The following is an 18281-nucleotide window of genomic DNA, read 5'->3' as shown; positions in this document are numbered from 1 at the left end:
AGGCAGGTGCTGCGAAAAAAGGTGTGTCATGCTTCCAAGTGGCAAAGGGTTCATAGGGATCAAGCTGCTGTGTTGCAGGGGGACGTGGTCTATTGCTCTAACATGTCCATTACACGGGGTTAGCACAAGCATGCTCGGAAGAAGATTTCTAAGTGTCGATATATTTTGCCTTTGACACCAAAAAACAGCTTTGGCTGGTTAAGTCAAAAAGGGCAAGGGAATGACCAGTTCTGCACATAAGACAACTGTCTGGCTGGCTTCTAAGTCTTCGCGGCTTGCTACTTAGAGACCAGCCTGACTCAGGCTAATACAATTCTCCAGTACCTCCATATGGTTCACGACATGTACCAGCGAACCAGGGGAGCCATGTGATATCTTTATAATTTGCAGCAAGGATATGGAAGTTTGGCTTGTGGTCACAAAGGAGGTAGGCACAAATGGCCCTGTTGGTAGATGTGGTTCTCCACAGACCCCTGCCACTAGCCTGGTGTCCGGCATCCACCAGTAGGGTCAATACTTTAACAGTGGCCAGTGTCAGAGAGGCTCACAGTGCTTCATGCCTGCCTCCAATGTGGGGGGGTCACCCATCCCATGATTGTATAAAACCCTTCCGGGAATTCCACTCCTAGTTAGACAATAGCAGGGACAGGAACTCAATAGAGCATTTACCCATTGAACTGAGCACCACGACCAAGTGCTGGACTGCTACCCTAAAACGGAGGATGCAGCCTTTTTGTCATGGGGTTTTTTGGTGGGTTTCACTCTGCCTGTAGTTGGAGTGGTGGTGAAGGGTTCCCCTCATAACCTTCAGTCTGCCAGAGATATGCCTGATGTGGTAATGAAGGAGGTCCGGTTGGGTAGGATGAGCAGACCTTTTCCTTCCTCTCTCTTTGCTAACCTGGTTCTGTTGCTGGTAGGGGTAGTTCCTAAGAAAGTGCAGGGCAAGTTTAGGTCCATTTGTCCTTTCCTGAAGGGCAGTAGGTCAACTCTGCTATTTCCTCCTGAGATGTGTAGTGTGTTATACCCACAGGGCACAATTCCTACGGGAAGCTGGAGCGGGCTGCTAACCACAGTATACGTCTCACGGCTGAGCTGCATCAAGATTTGGGAGTGTGGGATTCCTTTTTGTGAGAATTTAATGGAGTGTTTATCTGGTGCTCCCCTCCTCGGTCCAGTGGTCAGATTCAGGGCCTGATTCAGAGCCGGACGCTCTGACCAGAGCGCTCTCTCTGAATCAGGGCCCTCCTACCTGAAAATGGAGTGGTCTCTTGGACGCTCCCATAGCTGTGGGTGACCACCCACAGCTTATGCGAGCGTCCATGATGATGGTCAAGACCATCGCGACCATCGGGCTTGCAATGAGACCCTGCGGTAGGGTCTCGCTGCCGCAAGCCCTGGAGTGATTTTGGCTCTATCAGAGCCAAAATCACTGCCACTGACATCACTAACGATGTCAGTGGGGCCGGACCCAGACGGTAGGCGTTCCCATGGGAACGCCTCCGTCCGGCGGCCACGCCCCCGGCAAGCCCACCAAAGAGGGCGTGCTGTCACTCACCATCGAAAGCACACCCCCTTTGGTGCGAGACCCATAACGACGGCTTGGCCGTCGATATTCGGGTCTCGCGCATGCGCATTTGGGTACCATCGACCCGCTTGCGAGCATCCTGCGCTCGCGAGCGGGTCTGAATGAGACCCTCAGTTCCTTATAGATGCTTTTGGTTCTAAGGCATTTGGAAGGGAGGTGGCCCTGGCTGGTTTCTTGGGTGGCGCGTGCCTTACAAAAAAACCTTTTGTTGCTTGAGCTCTTCCCAATTGTTGTTGCTATGGAATTGTGGGGTGGTTCAGGCAATAAATCATCAAAAAGTTTCACTTCCTGCTCCTTGCAAAGCTTGTCTAGTGCTGCTTATTTCTAGCGACTTGCTTGTGCTTTGGTTTGCCACCAGTCTGTTTTTTTTTTCTATTTTTATTTACCCATTTGGACACTGCAAATTTGATAATATGAGCTTTTACAAAATACAACAGTATTTAGAATTATGAAACTGTTATTAATAAAAAATAAAAATAAATTGCCATATTTAAGTCTCCTGCTCTTAATTAATTTTAGATTGTTAAGTATACTTTATTTTGGTCAATGTGCTGTTAGGGGGTTTATGCCAACTGAAAGCTTTTGTGGTCCTATGCTGCTTCCGAAGATGCATCATCAGATCAACTGCATAACTATCGGACATCTGAGTAACCCTCAGGTTATTGAGAATGTTAGGGGAATTCACACTGCTGGAGCCAGTGAAGCTTCAGTATGTCAAGAAAACTTGGATCCATTTCCTGCAACGCTGGCCATCACCACCCCCAAACTCCAGCAGCATGCCAATCATACCGTGGCTTTTGGGGCACTAACAAGCGACATTGCAGCCTCAGATCTCCACAGGTGCAGTGTGGCTTCTGCACTTCCCATCAAGGTTTACATACATCTTCTCAGATTCTGTATTTATTGTGGACACAGAAGTGGGACCACTGGGCAGAACTGGTTGTAAGTAGAGTGAATGAAACTAGGGGAAAAAATTACACTTTTCATTCAGGAACAGAGCAGGAAGGAGAACAGAGTAACTAGGCTGAAACTGATGTGCTACTCATCTATGATAGCCTCACTATTTAAGTATAGAACTCTAATGGATAGAGAGCAGTGTCAGGAACACAGTGGATTGGGGCCTGATTCTGCAAGAATCGTGATTGCAAAGCTGCATGCAGGCAGCTTTGCAATAGCGATCCTTGCAGAAATGGTAATGCAGCAGGAGGGTCTCGACTCCTGTGCATTACTTATCCGAGCTGTATTGTCCAATGCAGCATCGAATGATCTGTGTAACATTGGCCGGCTGTGGTGACCCATAGGCATCCGCAGCTGGCCGCCACAGTTTAGAAGAGGCCATGAAAATCTCCACCAGCCAAAAGAGATCCTGGCTTCTTCTCTCTGCTGTGACAGCAGCGGCACACCTCCGTTTCGGGAAACGGAGGACATCACTGCCCTATCCCTCCCACAAACAGCAGCAGACTGTAATTCACTGACGGTCTGCTGCCAGTCTGCAAGCGAGTTAGCAGGACCCATTCTGTACACTAGCGGAATGGGTCCTGCACTTGCACAGATTCCCAAATATCGGGTATCTGCGTGCACTGCTGAATCAGGCCCTGAGTTCAGACAGTATTACACACCAGAGATATGCGCTCTCTGCAGATGATGTTAGGTATAGAATGCTGGAAGTATGCAGGCCAAGACAGGTACTGCACAATGTTCTAGACTATAGCTAGAGCTGAACACGGCAATTTAGAAGCTGCACCTGGAACCGCACAAAGATAATTAGAAGACTGTAGTAGTGCATGTATTGAGATTTCACACAGTAAGGCTGGATAAGTCTGCAGGCAAGAGATGTGCTGGATATGTCTGGAGGTAGAACATGTACAGGTAATGTTCACAGGTTGACACTGCATGCATGGTTTTGCAGGCTGTCAATGGAAGCGGTGCATCTATTTTTTTTCTTTCCCTGATCTGCAGGCTAAGCCTCGCTCCAGATCCCAGTCATGCTGCTTAGACATCACCCTTTTTCTTGATTTCCCTGCCGCTTTCCCATGACTATCAGCAGGGATGCCCATTGATGGTTTAAACCATCAATAGTTTAATGCCATCAATGTAAACCACTGATGGAACGATCGAATGATACCATCAATGGTAGACCCATCGATGGCCATCCCTATGATACACACCCGGTGTGTGGAACTGGATCGCTGATTCTACACTACTAAGGAAATTAATCTGAAATAATGAGTTATCTATGCTGACTAAACTCATCCACTGTGTATTTAAAGCATATGCAGCATACACTCATACTGCACAACATACTGTTATACATCATTATGTGCTATAATACAAGGGTGGCTATACATAAAGAATTAATCTAACCCTGAGTTGTATGACTTGATTATGTTAGTGCTGACTGTTTTTTAATCACCTAAAGCTATCTACTGATGATATGTTGATAATATAGGATAGATTCGGAGTCGCATGCTATGTCGATGTTAGATGTAGTTGATTGTTTTTCATTCACCATGCATGCATCCCAATTGTGTTTGTGCAGAGTCGCAGTTGCAATTTCAGATGCATTCATGGAAAAGTGTATTGAAAATGTATTGGCAGTTCCTGGGCAGTAACTGGGAAGTAGCTATTCAGATGCACGGAGAGGGTCCATATTATGGGTGTGTTATGGAACAGTTGTGTGTATCTCTGAACTGCTGGTCTACACAGATACTTATCTCTCTGAAGCAATACTCAGACAGAGAATCTGCACCTAAAATGGGGCTGATGCAGATTTTTATTTTGGCATCTAAAGATGCACCAAGCATGATTGCAGCGTCTGGAGATGCTCGAAGAGGGTGTATCAGTCCTTGCACATTCACATGCTTGGATGTACATCAGTAAATATATACTTTTTATTGCTGATAAGATTGTTCATTATTGCTATCCTATAGCTACTACAGTTATGCTCTTCCCAGTTGCTGGCTGTAGACCTGTCATGAACCAAGGAAATGTGTGAATCACTATTTAGATAGAAACAAAAAACTGTTGGTGGTTAGAACACAATTGAACCACCTGCACCTCAGGCAAACATTATTATTTTACATTATTTGAACAGAAACATACATCATAGATATATTTTACTGAACACCAGCTTCATGTCCAACATATGGGCTGGACTGGCATCTAGAAATTACTGTACTCAGTCACACAAACATATACATTTACTTAAAAAAACATTAACATGCAAACACAATACTATAGATAGGTACATGCACATTGCATCACTTTAATATTTAACAAATCTAGCCTGGTTGCTTTTGTGAGCAGTGCAAGAAATATTTACAGATGTACACTTGCTATTTTATTAAAGGTATGTCAACTCACTATACCTGCCACATTAAATTGATTCCCCTGGTCCCAGTGTCGTCTAATTGTCCTGACTTATACCGTGCCTCCAATTTAGATCCAATATCTGAAAAAAATGTAATGTTTTTTATACTTCAAGAGTTCAAGTATGATACTCATATATTATGATTACCAGGTATCAGTGGTGGTTCCAGAGGTGTGGCTGCAGCGCATTCCAAAATTCAAATAGGGGAACCAAACCAACTGCTTTCAAAAACGCTGCCAAACATTGCCGTTTGGGACTCACTGGCAGTTGGTGTGGCTCCATTATTTGAATTTTGGACTGCACTGCAGCCCCACCTCTGGAGCTGCCACTGCCAGGCATTCTGATCTATTAGTCAGCACTGCAGAGCAAAATAGTCCATCAAGCTCACAATAGGTTACACACTGTGACACATCCAATCACTTAAGGCCTAATTCTTAGGCGGGAGTAAAGAAAAAAAGAGCAAGTAGCTGTGCGTCTTGGTAAAACCATGTTGCACTGCAGGTACGGCAAATGTGCAGAGAGATTTAGATTTTGGAGGGTTGTGTCCAAACTGAAATCTAAATTGCAAAAAAATAAAGGTGTCCAGCATTTGTGTACTACATGAAAAAGCAGCCAGTATTTACCCCATATGCAAAAAAAGATGTATTTACACCACTTGCATTCCAACATGGTTTGTCCAGCTCCAGTTACAGAGCATAACTGCTCTTAAAAAAGACCGTAACTGTTGGTTTATTCCCACCTCTAAATATCTAAATTGTTTGATTTGGGTAAGTGGGTACATTTGTAATTGGGCTTTAGATTTTTTAATAAATGGTCCCCAGGTCATTAAATTGGAGAAATTCATATCGGGGTTAAGTGCTGATAAAAACAGGTGCTCTGCTGTGTCTCTCCTCAGTACCCTATTATATTAATTATTTACCCACGACGTGTCGTCTTCACAACCTGTTAAGATCATAACATTTGCAGACAATATCACTGTTATTGGGTTGATAAGTAATGGGAATGAGGTTGTAAAGTTGGCAGAGTGGAGCAGGAATAATCAATTACTCCTAAATGTCTCTAAAATGATAGAGCTGGTGGTTGATTTTAGAAGGAAAATAAAATGCCTAAGCTACCAGTAGTCTTGGATGGTCAGACCATTGATATGATAAACTCCTTTACATTTCTGGGCATGCGGATCTTGAGGAATCTGGTCATTAAATACAGTACAGGTTGAGTCTCCCATATCCAAAGTGCTTAGGACCAGGGGTATTATGGATATCGGAATATTACGTATTTTGGAATAATTGCATACTAAAGTGAGATATCTTGGGAATGGGACCCAAATATAAACAGAGAAACCGTTTATGTTTTATATACACCTTATACGCACAGCCTGCAGGTAATTTTATACAATATTCTTAATAATTTTGTGGCTCAAACAAAGTTTGTGTACATACATAGATTAATTTATGTTTCATATATACCTTATACACAAAGCAATATTTAATAATTTTTTGCCTTAAACAAAGTTTGTGTACTGTACATTGTACCATCAAACAGCAAAGGTTTCACTATTTCAGTCATGCTATAAAAAATTCCGTATTTCAGAATATTCCGTATTTCGGAATATTTAGATATGGGAGACACAACCTGTATTACATTTTTACTAAAAAAAAAAAAAAAAGTGCAGCAACGCTTTTTTTTCTTTGAAAAGAATAAGGGATGTCTGTTTGAGTAAATAAAGACTTTAACTACTGTATAATTGACAGTGTCTTGACTTACTGTATTATTTTATGGTTTGGCAATGGTATTGTAGCTGAGCAAGGTGCCCTCAAACTTTTGATTAGGACTACAGGAGAAGTGGTTGAGTTGCCTATGTGAAGAGAGTTTTAAAGAGAACTAGGGGTATTTTATCTGACTTGAGTCATCCAAACCATAGGCTACAGTATTTAATAAATGACCATATAAAAGACAGTTCACAACCACATTAACACGTACGAAGCATCTACATAATAAAAATTTAAAATTGTCATAATACACTGATCTGAGTTCTTATGTGAGAAGGAGTACTTTTTGCATTGTTATTTCATTTGAAAATTCGTTGTTTTTTTTTATAAAGTTGTATTATATTGTAAGCAGCAGCGGCTCCTACCCTCTTGGATGGGAGGGCTGTTGCTGCCTATGCTCCTATGCTACACTAGTCCTAGAGGAGGAAAGACAGAGAGGAGCAGATGGACATTTGCCTGCGCAATGGTTGGATATGGCAGGCACCAAGACCAACGCTCATGATCTTTGGGCCTTACCTAAACAATTACTTGCAAATATGTGTAGATGAAGTGGGAAAACTTCAAGCTTCAATCTTTCTTCCAGAAATGCACAATTGGTACAGTATTGCCAATTTAACCACTGTACTATAAGTCAGATGAACATTAGACAATGACTAAAACATCTAATATATCTACATGTAAATATATATATATATATATATATATATATATATTTATATATATATATAAATATATATATTAATAAAAATCAAATTTGCTTTTGGTCTGCTTTCTTGAACTATCATGCAAAAATTTTATTTGACTTTAATTACATTTTCTTTGATGTGTTAGACAGCAAAAATACTAATGGTATTTTATTAAACTGCAATGTCTTGTTTGAAAAAAAAATCTAATTTGTGCATTAAAAAAATCAGTAATATGGAATGTGACGATGGAATGTGACAAAGCAGACATCATAAAATGGCCCCACCACAGGACTGAACAAACCCTCAACAGTGAAGGGTCTTAAATTGTCATTTCTGGCATGTAAATGCACAGGTTTCTCATTTATGTTTCATAGAAAATAGGAAATCCAAAAAGAAAGACTTATCATGATTAATCTAACAGGACTCCATCCTGAATGAAGTTTAGATTTAGCATTATTGTACATTTTCCTGATCAGTCACTTTAGTCCCCTTTTTCCACCCAAAATCTTTAACTCAAAATATTTTTTTTTATTAACTACATTTCTTACAACACAAATACTGTAGATAGGAAAATGAGGGTTTACCATATTTGTCATCTTAATGGTATTGGCATCATTGCTTGGCACATTTGTGGAGGGGTTGAGTATAATCAATTCAAATTATTGCACCCTAAGCAAGTGTTTCAAAGTGCACAAAATGTAAACAGCTTTATCAAGATATATTATGAAACCCTGATCTTCTTGTGATAAAGTAAGGGGATCAGCAGATACAGTATGAGAAATGCACATACATACAAATTACTTTATTTATGATTTGTATTTCTGATTCATAGTTCTTGGGACACAATGTGTTCCAATGTGACACAATGTGCCCTGGCAAAATACAACTTCAAACCACCAAAACTTGCAAAGTTGCTATTACAGCAGCTGTTCAAACCGTGCAGTTTTGGAAGGGTTTAAATATAAATTTCTCCTATGACAGAAGGGTAAGAATTGGATAGGAGAACTCACCTGCAGGTACAAACAATGGGTCACTCCATTCACTCCATACACCTTCTTTATACCTCTGTCGGATCTGAATATGGTGCCCTTTATGACCATCAAGAACTATGGTGCAAGATTCTGTGGAAAATGAGTTTAAGTGATCCTAATACAATTACTTGGAAGTTGAGGTACTGCTAAGGAGTGAAATAATAAAGAGATTATTCTATAAATAGTATCCTTGACATTGCTGTACCCATTTTAGACATTTGTGATCAATAGGCATATATAAACGGGCATTATTGTGTATTTTAATCACTTTTCATATTATATGTGTCACTTGTTAATAATTCTGTATTTTATTTTGCTGTGTTTCAATACCACTTGCGTGGATATTATTAGATTATGAAAAGTTAAGTTTTAACTATGATTATTGCGAGACAGTTGTGCACTCGTATGGGACTACTTTTTCTTCTTCTTGCGTATTACTGATCACTTTGTGTTTACAGATGCCCACCAGCCTGTCTTTAGCCGCCTACTAGCGTATGTCATCTCCAGGAAGTATCTACAACCATCGGTACATCGGCTTCCATCGGAACTGACCGCAGTGATTGCGGTTGACTGTACCCTACCATAAGCACTACGAGCAGTTCAGTGTAAAATTCAAGCAGGTGACATATACTATGATGCTGCCTGTTAATTATGAACGCCCCAGAAATGGCGTGAAAACAAACTGGCATGCCTGAGTCCGCAACTCCACTTGCCCGTTACTACTGGCCTGCCACTGTTACCACCCACAAACGGCCTCGCCTGGCACTAATTCCACTGGGCTGTCTTTGCAGGGTGAGCGAGCACATTGCTCGTACTAGTTTGAGCACATGCACTACACGCATGCGCACATTAACGAACATCACCTGCAACGAGCGAGCAGGTGTGAATCAGGTCCTAAGTTCATTGTCATGGCAAAGAGGGACTTTGCAATTAATTGCAATTCATCTGATCACTCTTTATGACATTCTGGAGTATATGCAAATTGCCATCATAAAAACTGAAGCAGCAGACTGTGTGAAAACCAATACTTGTGTCATTCTCAAAACTTTTGGCCATGGCTGTACATTATTACCAACTAGCAAGCCTACTATCTCAGCTTGGAGAGTGAATTGTATTAGATAACCCCAAAGCTGGGGTTCTCCTTGAACGTAGACTGATATCTCTTTTTCCCTTGACCAACATCCTGTGGCTGCCGCCCACTGTCAAACCCTATTCGATTACCCATTCCATGGTGATACAGGCCTCCCATGATCAGCATTTGAATCTCTCTCAGATGATATATCCCTGCCCTTAACTGATAGGTTTAGCACAATTAATCCCTGACCTGTGCTTTCATTCATGGATAGTTTAGGGAGTATCCTCTCTGAATGAGGTCACATCAGAAGGCTCCATGGTTCCAAATTCCCAACTTCAGGCACAGTATTCTTTGTCACATAGAGATTTGTACAAATTTCTTTAATTGTGACACTGGTTATGTACTATTACACAAAGCCCTCACAAGGTCTTTCCACTGCTCATTTATATACTGGAAAACCTTTTTAAGGCTGCTAATAAAGGTGGCATAACATGGTGGTATTCCCTGTTGATATGCTCCCAGACACCTTTAAAATTCTCTTGCCCAACAAAATGGGAGGCTGACCTCTTTTGCTCCCACTCCAATGATGATAGGCATGGTGTGTTTCAGAATTGCTTTCCTTTATCTAAATGTATCTCTCACAGTGAACACGTTTATAAACTCCTTCATGGTATATATCTAGCCCTGGCCCTATTACATACTATACAGCCCTCAAATTCTAATCTTTGTTAGTGTAATTGTGGCCATGTAGGGTCCCTCATCCATATATTATGGTCCTGCCCCACTATTTCTACTCTATGGAATTCGGTCTTTACACTCGTTTCGACAGTTATCCATATTCCCATTAACCCTGTGATGGCTATGCTTCATGGGGCTATTACTCCTAATGATATTTATTTAATTGGACATACTGTATTCTCATTTCCACCAAACTCTTGCTGGCCCATCACTGGCACAAGCCATATGTTCCCACCATAGACGCTGTTGAGATGAGTGTACAATCCAACTATGAGTTTGAGGTGGCTGGAGTTCCATGTTCATCCTCGGCTTCCAATCCCCATATCCATTGGTTTGACTGGAGTGAGTAGGCTTAGGCAGGTCCTCTTCTGGCTCTACTCATTGAAATGAACTTTGCCCTGTTTCTTTGCCCTTAACTGAATACATCTTTTGTCTCCTGATGTTACTATTGTTACTATTTTTATATGTATGTTAACTTGCTCTTCTCCATGTGTGGATTTGTATGTACTGATGTTTTTTATTTTCATTTCATTTTTATTATGATATTGTAGGTCATTGATACCGTAGTATAATATTTAAAAATGGTACAAATTGACGTGTGCTGTACCCCACTTGATTTGTGTTTGTTGATATGGAGAATGATCAGTTAAGAGGAGAGCAGGAACCACATACTAGGGCTAGAGCTGTTGCCAGTGCCACCAGTCATGATGATACTAATCTGTCTACATCATCTACTAAAGCCGATGCCCAAGGGCATACAGGGCTCAAGTCATGGCATCTAAAATCAAAGAACCAACATTGGTAAAGAAAAAAACATCAAAGGGAAAGTTAGCTGCAAAAAGACAATAAAATTGGCAATATGCATTTTACCACACGAAGTGGCAAGGAAAGGCTAAGGGCTTGGCCTTTATTTATAACTGGTGGTTCTGCCTCTTATGATGATGTAAGCTTTTCTCCCAGTAGACATTTTAAAAAAATTAAAATCGTTAGGGCACAAGAACCAACTGTGCACTCAGAAATGTCACAAATCCCTGAGGAGAGTCTAAGTGTGTAGGCGAGTGCTATGTGTGAGCTTGACCTTTCCAAAACTATACTTGAAGAGGAGCTTCCTTCCACAACTTGTGCACCCTCTGCAAATGTGGGGATGAGCAGTACAAGTCAAAATGCTGAAATAGAAATTGAGGCTATTTCTGTGGAAGTGCACCAGGATGAAGAGGATATTTGTGTAGCTGACACTAATAAGGATGTTGATGGTGAGGATACTGATGATGAGGATGTTGTTGATGAGGATGTTGTGTAAATCAGGCAACAGTGGAAACAGTTGTTGCCCATGATAAGGAAAAGCCCATTGTCATGCCTGGGGCATAAAACTAAAAAAATCCACTTCTTATGTGTGGAGTCATTTCTACCCAAATCCAGACAAAAATTGTCAAGCCATCTGTGCCCGTTGTCATTCCAGAGTAAGTAGAGGTAGGGACCATAACCATCTAGGTACCTCCTCCCTGTTACATCATGTACAGCGCATCCATTAAAAGTTTGAAGATTATCGAACTTGAGGTAATTCCACCTGCACCTGGGGGGGGAAATCGTTTCAACAGACTCTGTAGCAGAGAGGTGTATTGGATGTTGAAATGCAACTCTTTACATCCTGATGGTCTAAACGAGTCGATGGAACTCAAATCTGTTATCAACTAATTGTAGTATTTTACGGTGGTTCACTGGAATATTATGATATAAATACACTGTTGATGTTCAGCCATTCTCTTACATTAGGTTTGATGCTAGTCACTTATTGATATATTAAGGGTCCATTGTGTCTTGGTCCCTCCTGCAATCTTTATATAATAATGTGATCAGCAATTTTACACATGTTTTGTATTTGGTGGGTAGGTGTGGGTGTGTATGTTTATATATTCCAATGCATATTTAAGTATATATGTGGGTATATGTATATATATGAATCCATATATATTTATTTTTCTGATTGGTCTATTTATATGAGATTTACATAATTATGTTATCCAGTAGAAGTGGGATAGAAATAATACTGGCTGGAATTGCCGGCGTTATAAGTCCACCCAATTCAGTCATGTGACTATCTTCATGTTATTATCATAACACATTCTAAAAGACTTCCACCTACGACTCCCCATGTGATGGCTTTTTTACTACTACGGTGACTACATTGTTGACGTCATCCCCATCACGTAACCCACAAGTCATGTCATGTGACCAGGTCTTTACCATCATTATAAGTATCGGCATATTACGCCGACACCTACTGGGAGTAGGACCACATGACTGAATAATGTGACCCCCGTCACATGATTGGATCAGACCGACAAACCATGTGATTGAGTATTTATCATCAATGTTTGTATCGGCGTCTCACGCTGACATTTCCAATGGAAATGGAGTCACATGACTGAATGACGTGACTGTCACATGATCGGACCAAAAGACAGGTGAATATGTCTGATTACTCTTTTCCGATCTACTGATATTTGGTACTATATTAATGTTTTAACATCTATGTGACTTAATTGGATTGCCTTCTTACAGATCTATATATATGTATGTATGTATGCAATTTTTCTTTTATTTGATGTACGGTTTCTGTTTCTCTCATGCAATTACCACAAGTGTAAGCATTTAGCTAATTACCTTAGAGTATAAAAAGAGCTATCAATGGACATACCAACTTACTACTGATGAAGCTGGGTGTTGCTTTACCCAGGGAAACGTGTTGAGACCTTTCTGGATACCTGTGATCAACTGGACTATTTATTTGGACATTGCTTCATTCCTCCTTGGATTAATTGGCAACGCTAATATCATTCCATGTGGATCCCACTTACACCATATAGTTTTGATGTCTTGTATGCTAAGGAAATACAGGTGACTCTGACATTGCCATATGGTAAACGAGTGTTGCTTCCCATCTAACATTACCTTTGAGATTTACTGGAGGCCATCCTAGGTCCAGTTGTACACCATACAGGATCAGATATATGCTTGATTTTATATTGCTGATTGGCATCACCTACATTGCTGCTGATATATTTTTTGAATGTTGCATTTGTGCCATTTTAAATAAATGTATTTATTTTAATTTATTTTCCTATCCTTTATAGTGCTGGTTAATTTCTTGTTTTAGCATGCAAAATTCAGAAACTTTGGCTAAACAAGTAACAGCAAGCAGTCCAGCGTCAGCTAGCTCCCTTCTCTTTGCAAGATCCAAGAACCTGGCATCTTCACCACCAACACCTTCATCAACAATATCCTTAATCATGATCGGAAGTAGTCCTGCATCCAATTTAATAAGGCTAACTCAGTCCTCCCATATCCTGGATTCCCAGAAGGGGACCAGGAATTCTACTAGTAGTAGTTCTAAAAAAACAATTGACTGTTAAACAAACCTTTGCAAGGGGGAGCAAGTACAGAATGACAGCAGTCACCCAGTTGCACAGCAGATCACTGATGCCATAACATCTATGCTGGTATTAGATGTGTGTCCGATATCTGCCGTTAGTGCAGTGAGTTTTAGACAGTTAATTGAGATCCTCTGTCCCCGCTACCAAATCCCATCTAGGTTCCACTTCACTAGAAAAGCAATTCCCAGCCTGTACAGGGACGTTAAAAAAAACGTAATTACTTAACCACAAATATTTGGACAAGTGGAACAGGGCAAATGCAAGATTACATGACTACATCACCAACAGCAGCAGAATCTAAGAAAAAGCCGCTTATTCAGAGGCAGGTTGCTCTGTGTATAAGTGGTTTCACTAAAAGGCATACTGCTGACAACCTCTTAGAAAAACACAAAAACAAAGAAGTAGCGCTATAACGAATAGATAAATAATACATAAATAAGTAAACAGATACAGTAAGTTACTGAATAATTAAAATGTGTTGTCACTTTAATAAGAAAGGATGATCCATAAAACATTTAAAATAGAAAACATGAGCAGAGTGCCTCACCCCTATATTTGTCCACAATATATAGAGCCTGTTCCTATATATACTTCCAGTATAAGTCAAGCAATAGTAAAAATATTTAAATCTCAATCATGAGAGAATAGGACTGTCCTTTTGGTATAGTTAGCAAGCTTCTCACCGGTAGAGGAACAATTCTTTTTGATATATAAATCCCATGTGAAGGGTTAGGAGTCCACAGATATTCATAGTGTATATATAATGCTCAGTCCAGGAATGGAGATAACTCCAAAGTCCAAGATGGTAACAATGCTTGTTAGTATATCCGTTAAGTTGGTCCAGACTTCTTTAAAAATGATCCATATTAAAAGTCACTTGTGGGGGTAAGAGGCAAATCATCTGACACATTTCGCTGTACAGGAAGGACAGCATTTCAAAGGTCCTTACAAGGTGGAACTCTACCCTTTATTTGCTTGAGCGGATGGAGGAACAGCAAAAATCCATCCAAAGCTACACAATGACATAGGAAGAGGAGGGGGACTGTATCTTACTCAAGCTCAGTGGAAACTACTTTCCATGTTGTGCAGAGTGCTGAAACCCTTCAAAGTAGTCACCTGTGAAGTGAGTTCAGACACAGCCAGCTTGAGTCAGGTAATTCCCCTCATTAGACAGTCTGAAAAGCAACTTGAGAAACTGAAGGAGGAGATGAAATGAAGCAATTCCGCTAGGTATGTCAGACTTGTAGATCAATTCCTTAATTTGCTTTGCCAGGATCCAAGGTTTCTCAGAAAATTCTGATCAAAGCAATACATTTTGGCGACCGTGCTCGATCCTAGGTTTAAGTCATACATTGTGTCTTTCTTCCCAATGGACACAGATCTGAAAAGATGCAAAGAGCTGTTGGTAAGCAAATTGTCAGCTCAAGCAGCACATGATGCAGTGATGGCTCTTCCAGTTTCTGTAGCAAGAGCGTCTGCCAGGAAAAAACTAAACTTTCCCAAAAAAAGACCCACTGCTGATGCAGATGAATCAATACAACCAAGTTTTGACATCTGGTCGGGTCTAAAAGAATCACCTACAATTAATGAGACCTCTACAGTGACTCCATCTGATATGGTCACCATTCAAAGAATGGTTGAGGAAGTTTTTTAATGATAGCATCCAAATAGGCATGTCTGACAGTCCGTTTCACTACTGGCAGGAAAAAAAAGGCAATTTGGAGGCCTTTCCACAAACTGACTTTGCTTTATTTGAGCTGCCCACCCTCCAGTGTGAAAGATTTTTCAGCACAGCAGGGAACCTTGTCAGTGATCGGCGTAGGAGGTTCCCCAAAATGTGGATAAGATGATGTTAACCAAAATGACCTACAAATTTCATGAGGAAGGCCTTTACTTCCAATTACATCCAAAAATGACAGAAGCACCTGAGGCTGTAATGGTGAATTCCAGTGGGGACGAATTAATATTGTGTGAAGATGATGTACACACTGATGAGGGTGAGGAATCGGATGATGATGGCGACAACATCTTGCCTCTGTAAAGTCAGTTTGTGCATGGAGAGATCATTGCCAGTAATGTTAGATCCCCGTTGATAGCTTGTTTTGTGGGGACCCAAACAAACCAATCGCTTCAGTCACAATTGGCAGTCCCTGTCGCTGAAGTGATTGGTTTGTTAAACTGTGCATGACCTATATACAACTTAAGGGTGGGTGGACGGGTCCAAGGACAATTCCATGTTTGCATTATGTGCTGTTTGGGGCATTGCTACCAGACATTTTTAATTTTATAGTTTGTGAAACTGCCATCCTGTCTGCCACTGTTGTGTTGCAAAAGTTTAATAGATGTCCTATATTTTTTTAACTGCTGTGCTTTTGTGCTGCTGCTCTGGTGCTTACTTTTTTTTATAGTTTCATACTGTATTTACAGTATTTCAACTAAAACAGCATATTTGCAAAAAAAAATTATTTTTCAACCTTGATTTGTAGATACCGACCTGGTGGGCTTGCTTTTCCTTGCTCATAACAGCCATGTTTGGTCAGATGCAACTCAAATACCAAATGAATAATGGTAAATTCCTGTGTTGTGCTGAAGTGAATGAAAAGTACTTCCGAATTGAGTTGATGGTGTATTCATTTCTAGTGATAAAAATGGCTGAAGTTTCGGGATTGACACGCTCGAATTCTCCACCCCCCTCCCAAAAAAAATTTATTTTCAACAGAGTTTGCAATCTCAGACCAACACAAATCTTAGTAAATTTACCCCTAAGAACTCATATAGGGAACTAAACCTACCCTTACTGCTTAGCTTCCCACACTAGACAGACGAAGTCTGTCTGAAACTAATTGATGTAATAACACAAATAGCACTCCTAAAGACTGAGTACCAGAATACTCTCTTGCAGTTAATGTCACTGCAAGCTAGTAACAAACAAGGATTCAATTTAGCTATTTAAGTAGCTAACATAAGAGTATGCAGTTATATTTTAACTACATTAGTAATAAATACATTCTTAAGCAATAGTAATCATTCCAGATAATTGCAAAACTCAGTAATTTCTTTCAAAATACAGCAAACTGCAAGATAAGACATTTCAAAACACATGGTCTATCCAGAGTTGTATATTAGCCAGGTGTACATCTGCTAGCAATAATATATAATAGAATGTATCCAGGATACTTAGCAGATGAAGAAACCAGCAATCCTTCTTAGGCAGCTTGCAAACAGCTAGAAACAGGGATAAGGCAAGACATGGAATCCTGTGGGAGACACAGCCATAACAGAAAGACCCACACAGGCCCAAGAGCCAGCACCTTATTAAAACTGCTGGCAAACCAGTCACAGTCGACAAGGCCAATGCCTAGGCTGACATCATCATAACAGGTGAACAAGTCAGCAACCATTCCAATGATTCAGTCTAGATTCGACCAGGCGAGAACTGATATAACAGATGTAGACTGAAGTAAACAGCTCTACTCCTGGCCTGTTGGACCACCTGCCTGTGGCATCCTGGATCACCATCATCATCTCCCACTATCACAGGGAGATAATAGTGATTTATAGCAGACTGAGAGTTGCAACAGTGGCTGCTGTAGATTGCTTCAGTAACCAGTGGGTGGCATGCAGCGCAAGGAGCACATAGGCAAATGCAGGGGGGATTTTCAGATGTCTGGAAACCCCCTCTCCAGCCCACACCATGATGACCACAATATTAATAGAATATAATACTAAAGTTGGTTTTAAGATCCCCTTAGCGTCACAAATTAAATAATTAGCACCACTTGCTGATCTTTTAAAATGTATGAGCCAGTAATGAATACACTTGTGCAACAACTGGGAGATCTGGAAAACATGCACTCTTAGGGGTGCACTGATATAGACCATCTATAGGGTCAATTATTAATACTGTATAATAATAAACTATCCAGTGCATAAGGGGACAAATCTGTACATATATGTCCTGGGCAGTTCTAGGTTCTTCTGCTGTTCCTCCAGATGCCAGAACTTTCTCAAATGGTCTGGAATGGAGCCCACATCTGAAATAAAAACATTCCGCTCAGGCAGAATGGTCCTACTTCCATATATGATGGTATACTGTGATTGCTGGTCTTGTATATGTCAAAATTAATACATATACTACACTTTATATGCCAGGGCACCACAACGTTTTTAGGTTGGGGGTCCAAGAAATAATTTCATTTTGGCGACAGTTGAGACTGATGGCCACCTGATCTGCATTCAATGTTTCCGATTTTGTGCGTGAGTGGATGTGAGATGCTTTTAGTGGGTGTCTCTAAGCACTGGGCAACGAGTAAGTCATTAGCATATTCTCGCAATTGTGATCCGTGAGAGATCACAGGTGCGATGGTATTTGCATTTATCTCTGAATCAGGCCCATAATACAAGAAATTACTAAATTTTTAAGCTGCCTTCAGACATTATATTGGAAAAAGATGTTCAGTATATCAAATCCTTATTATATCACATGACATTCCTCACAGTTATACCTTGGCAGATGGGCAATTCAGTCTCTTCCTCTGGAATGCAGTTAGGTGAATTGTTAGTTTTGGTGAGCGCACGACAATCCTAGGAAAG

General features: G+C 40.6%; 1 protein-coding gene across 6 annotated transcripts in view; it reads right to left on the bottom strand.

The window, feature by feature from the left end:
• Positions 1-18281, bottom strand: part of IL12RB1 (interleukin 12 receptor subunit beta 1) — a 252769-nt gene that overhangs the window by 114173 nt on the left and 120315 nt on the right. For 4 of the 6 annotated variants that reach the window (XM_088450879.1, XM_088450878.1, XM_088450882.1 and 1 more), the window contains 3 exons: positions 18194-18272; positions 8421-8531; positions 4954-5036 (listed from right to left, as the gene is read on the bottom strand). In XM_088450879.1, coding sequence (XP_088307005.1) covers positions 4954-5036; positions 8421-8531; positions 18194-18272 — 273 coding nt within the window. The remainder of the gene's footprint in view (positions 1-4953; positions 5037-8420; positions 8532-18193; positions 18273-18281) is intronic. The other 2 variants (XM_088450881.1, XM_088450883.1) reach the window with 2 other exon arrangements.

The sequence above is a fragment of the Taudactylus pleione genome, unplaced genomic scaffold, assembly GCF_031769625.1.
Source record: "Taudactylus pleione unplaced genomic scaffold, aTauple2 ptg000532l, whole genome shotgun sequence".
Classification (NCBI taxonomy): Eukaryota; Metazoa; Chordata; class Amphibia; order Anura; family Myobatrachidae; genus Taudactylus; species Taudactylus pleione.
Note: the sequence above shows the minus strand (reverse complement) of the source record. Positions and strands in the feature narration are given on the sequence as shown.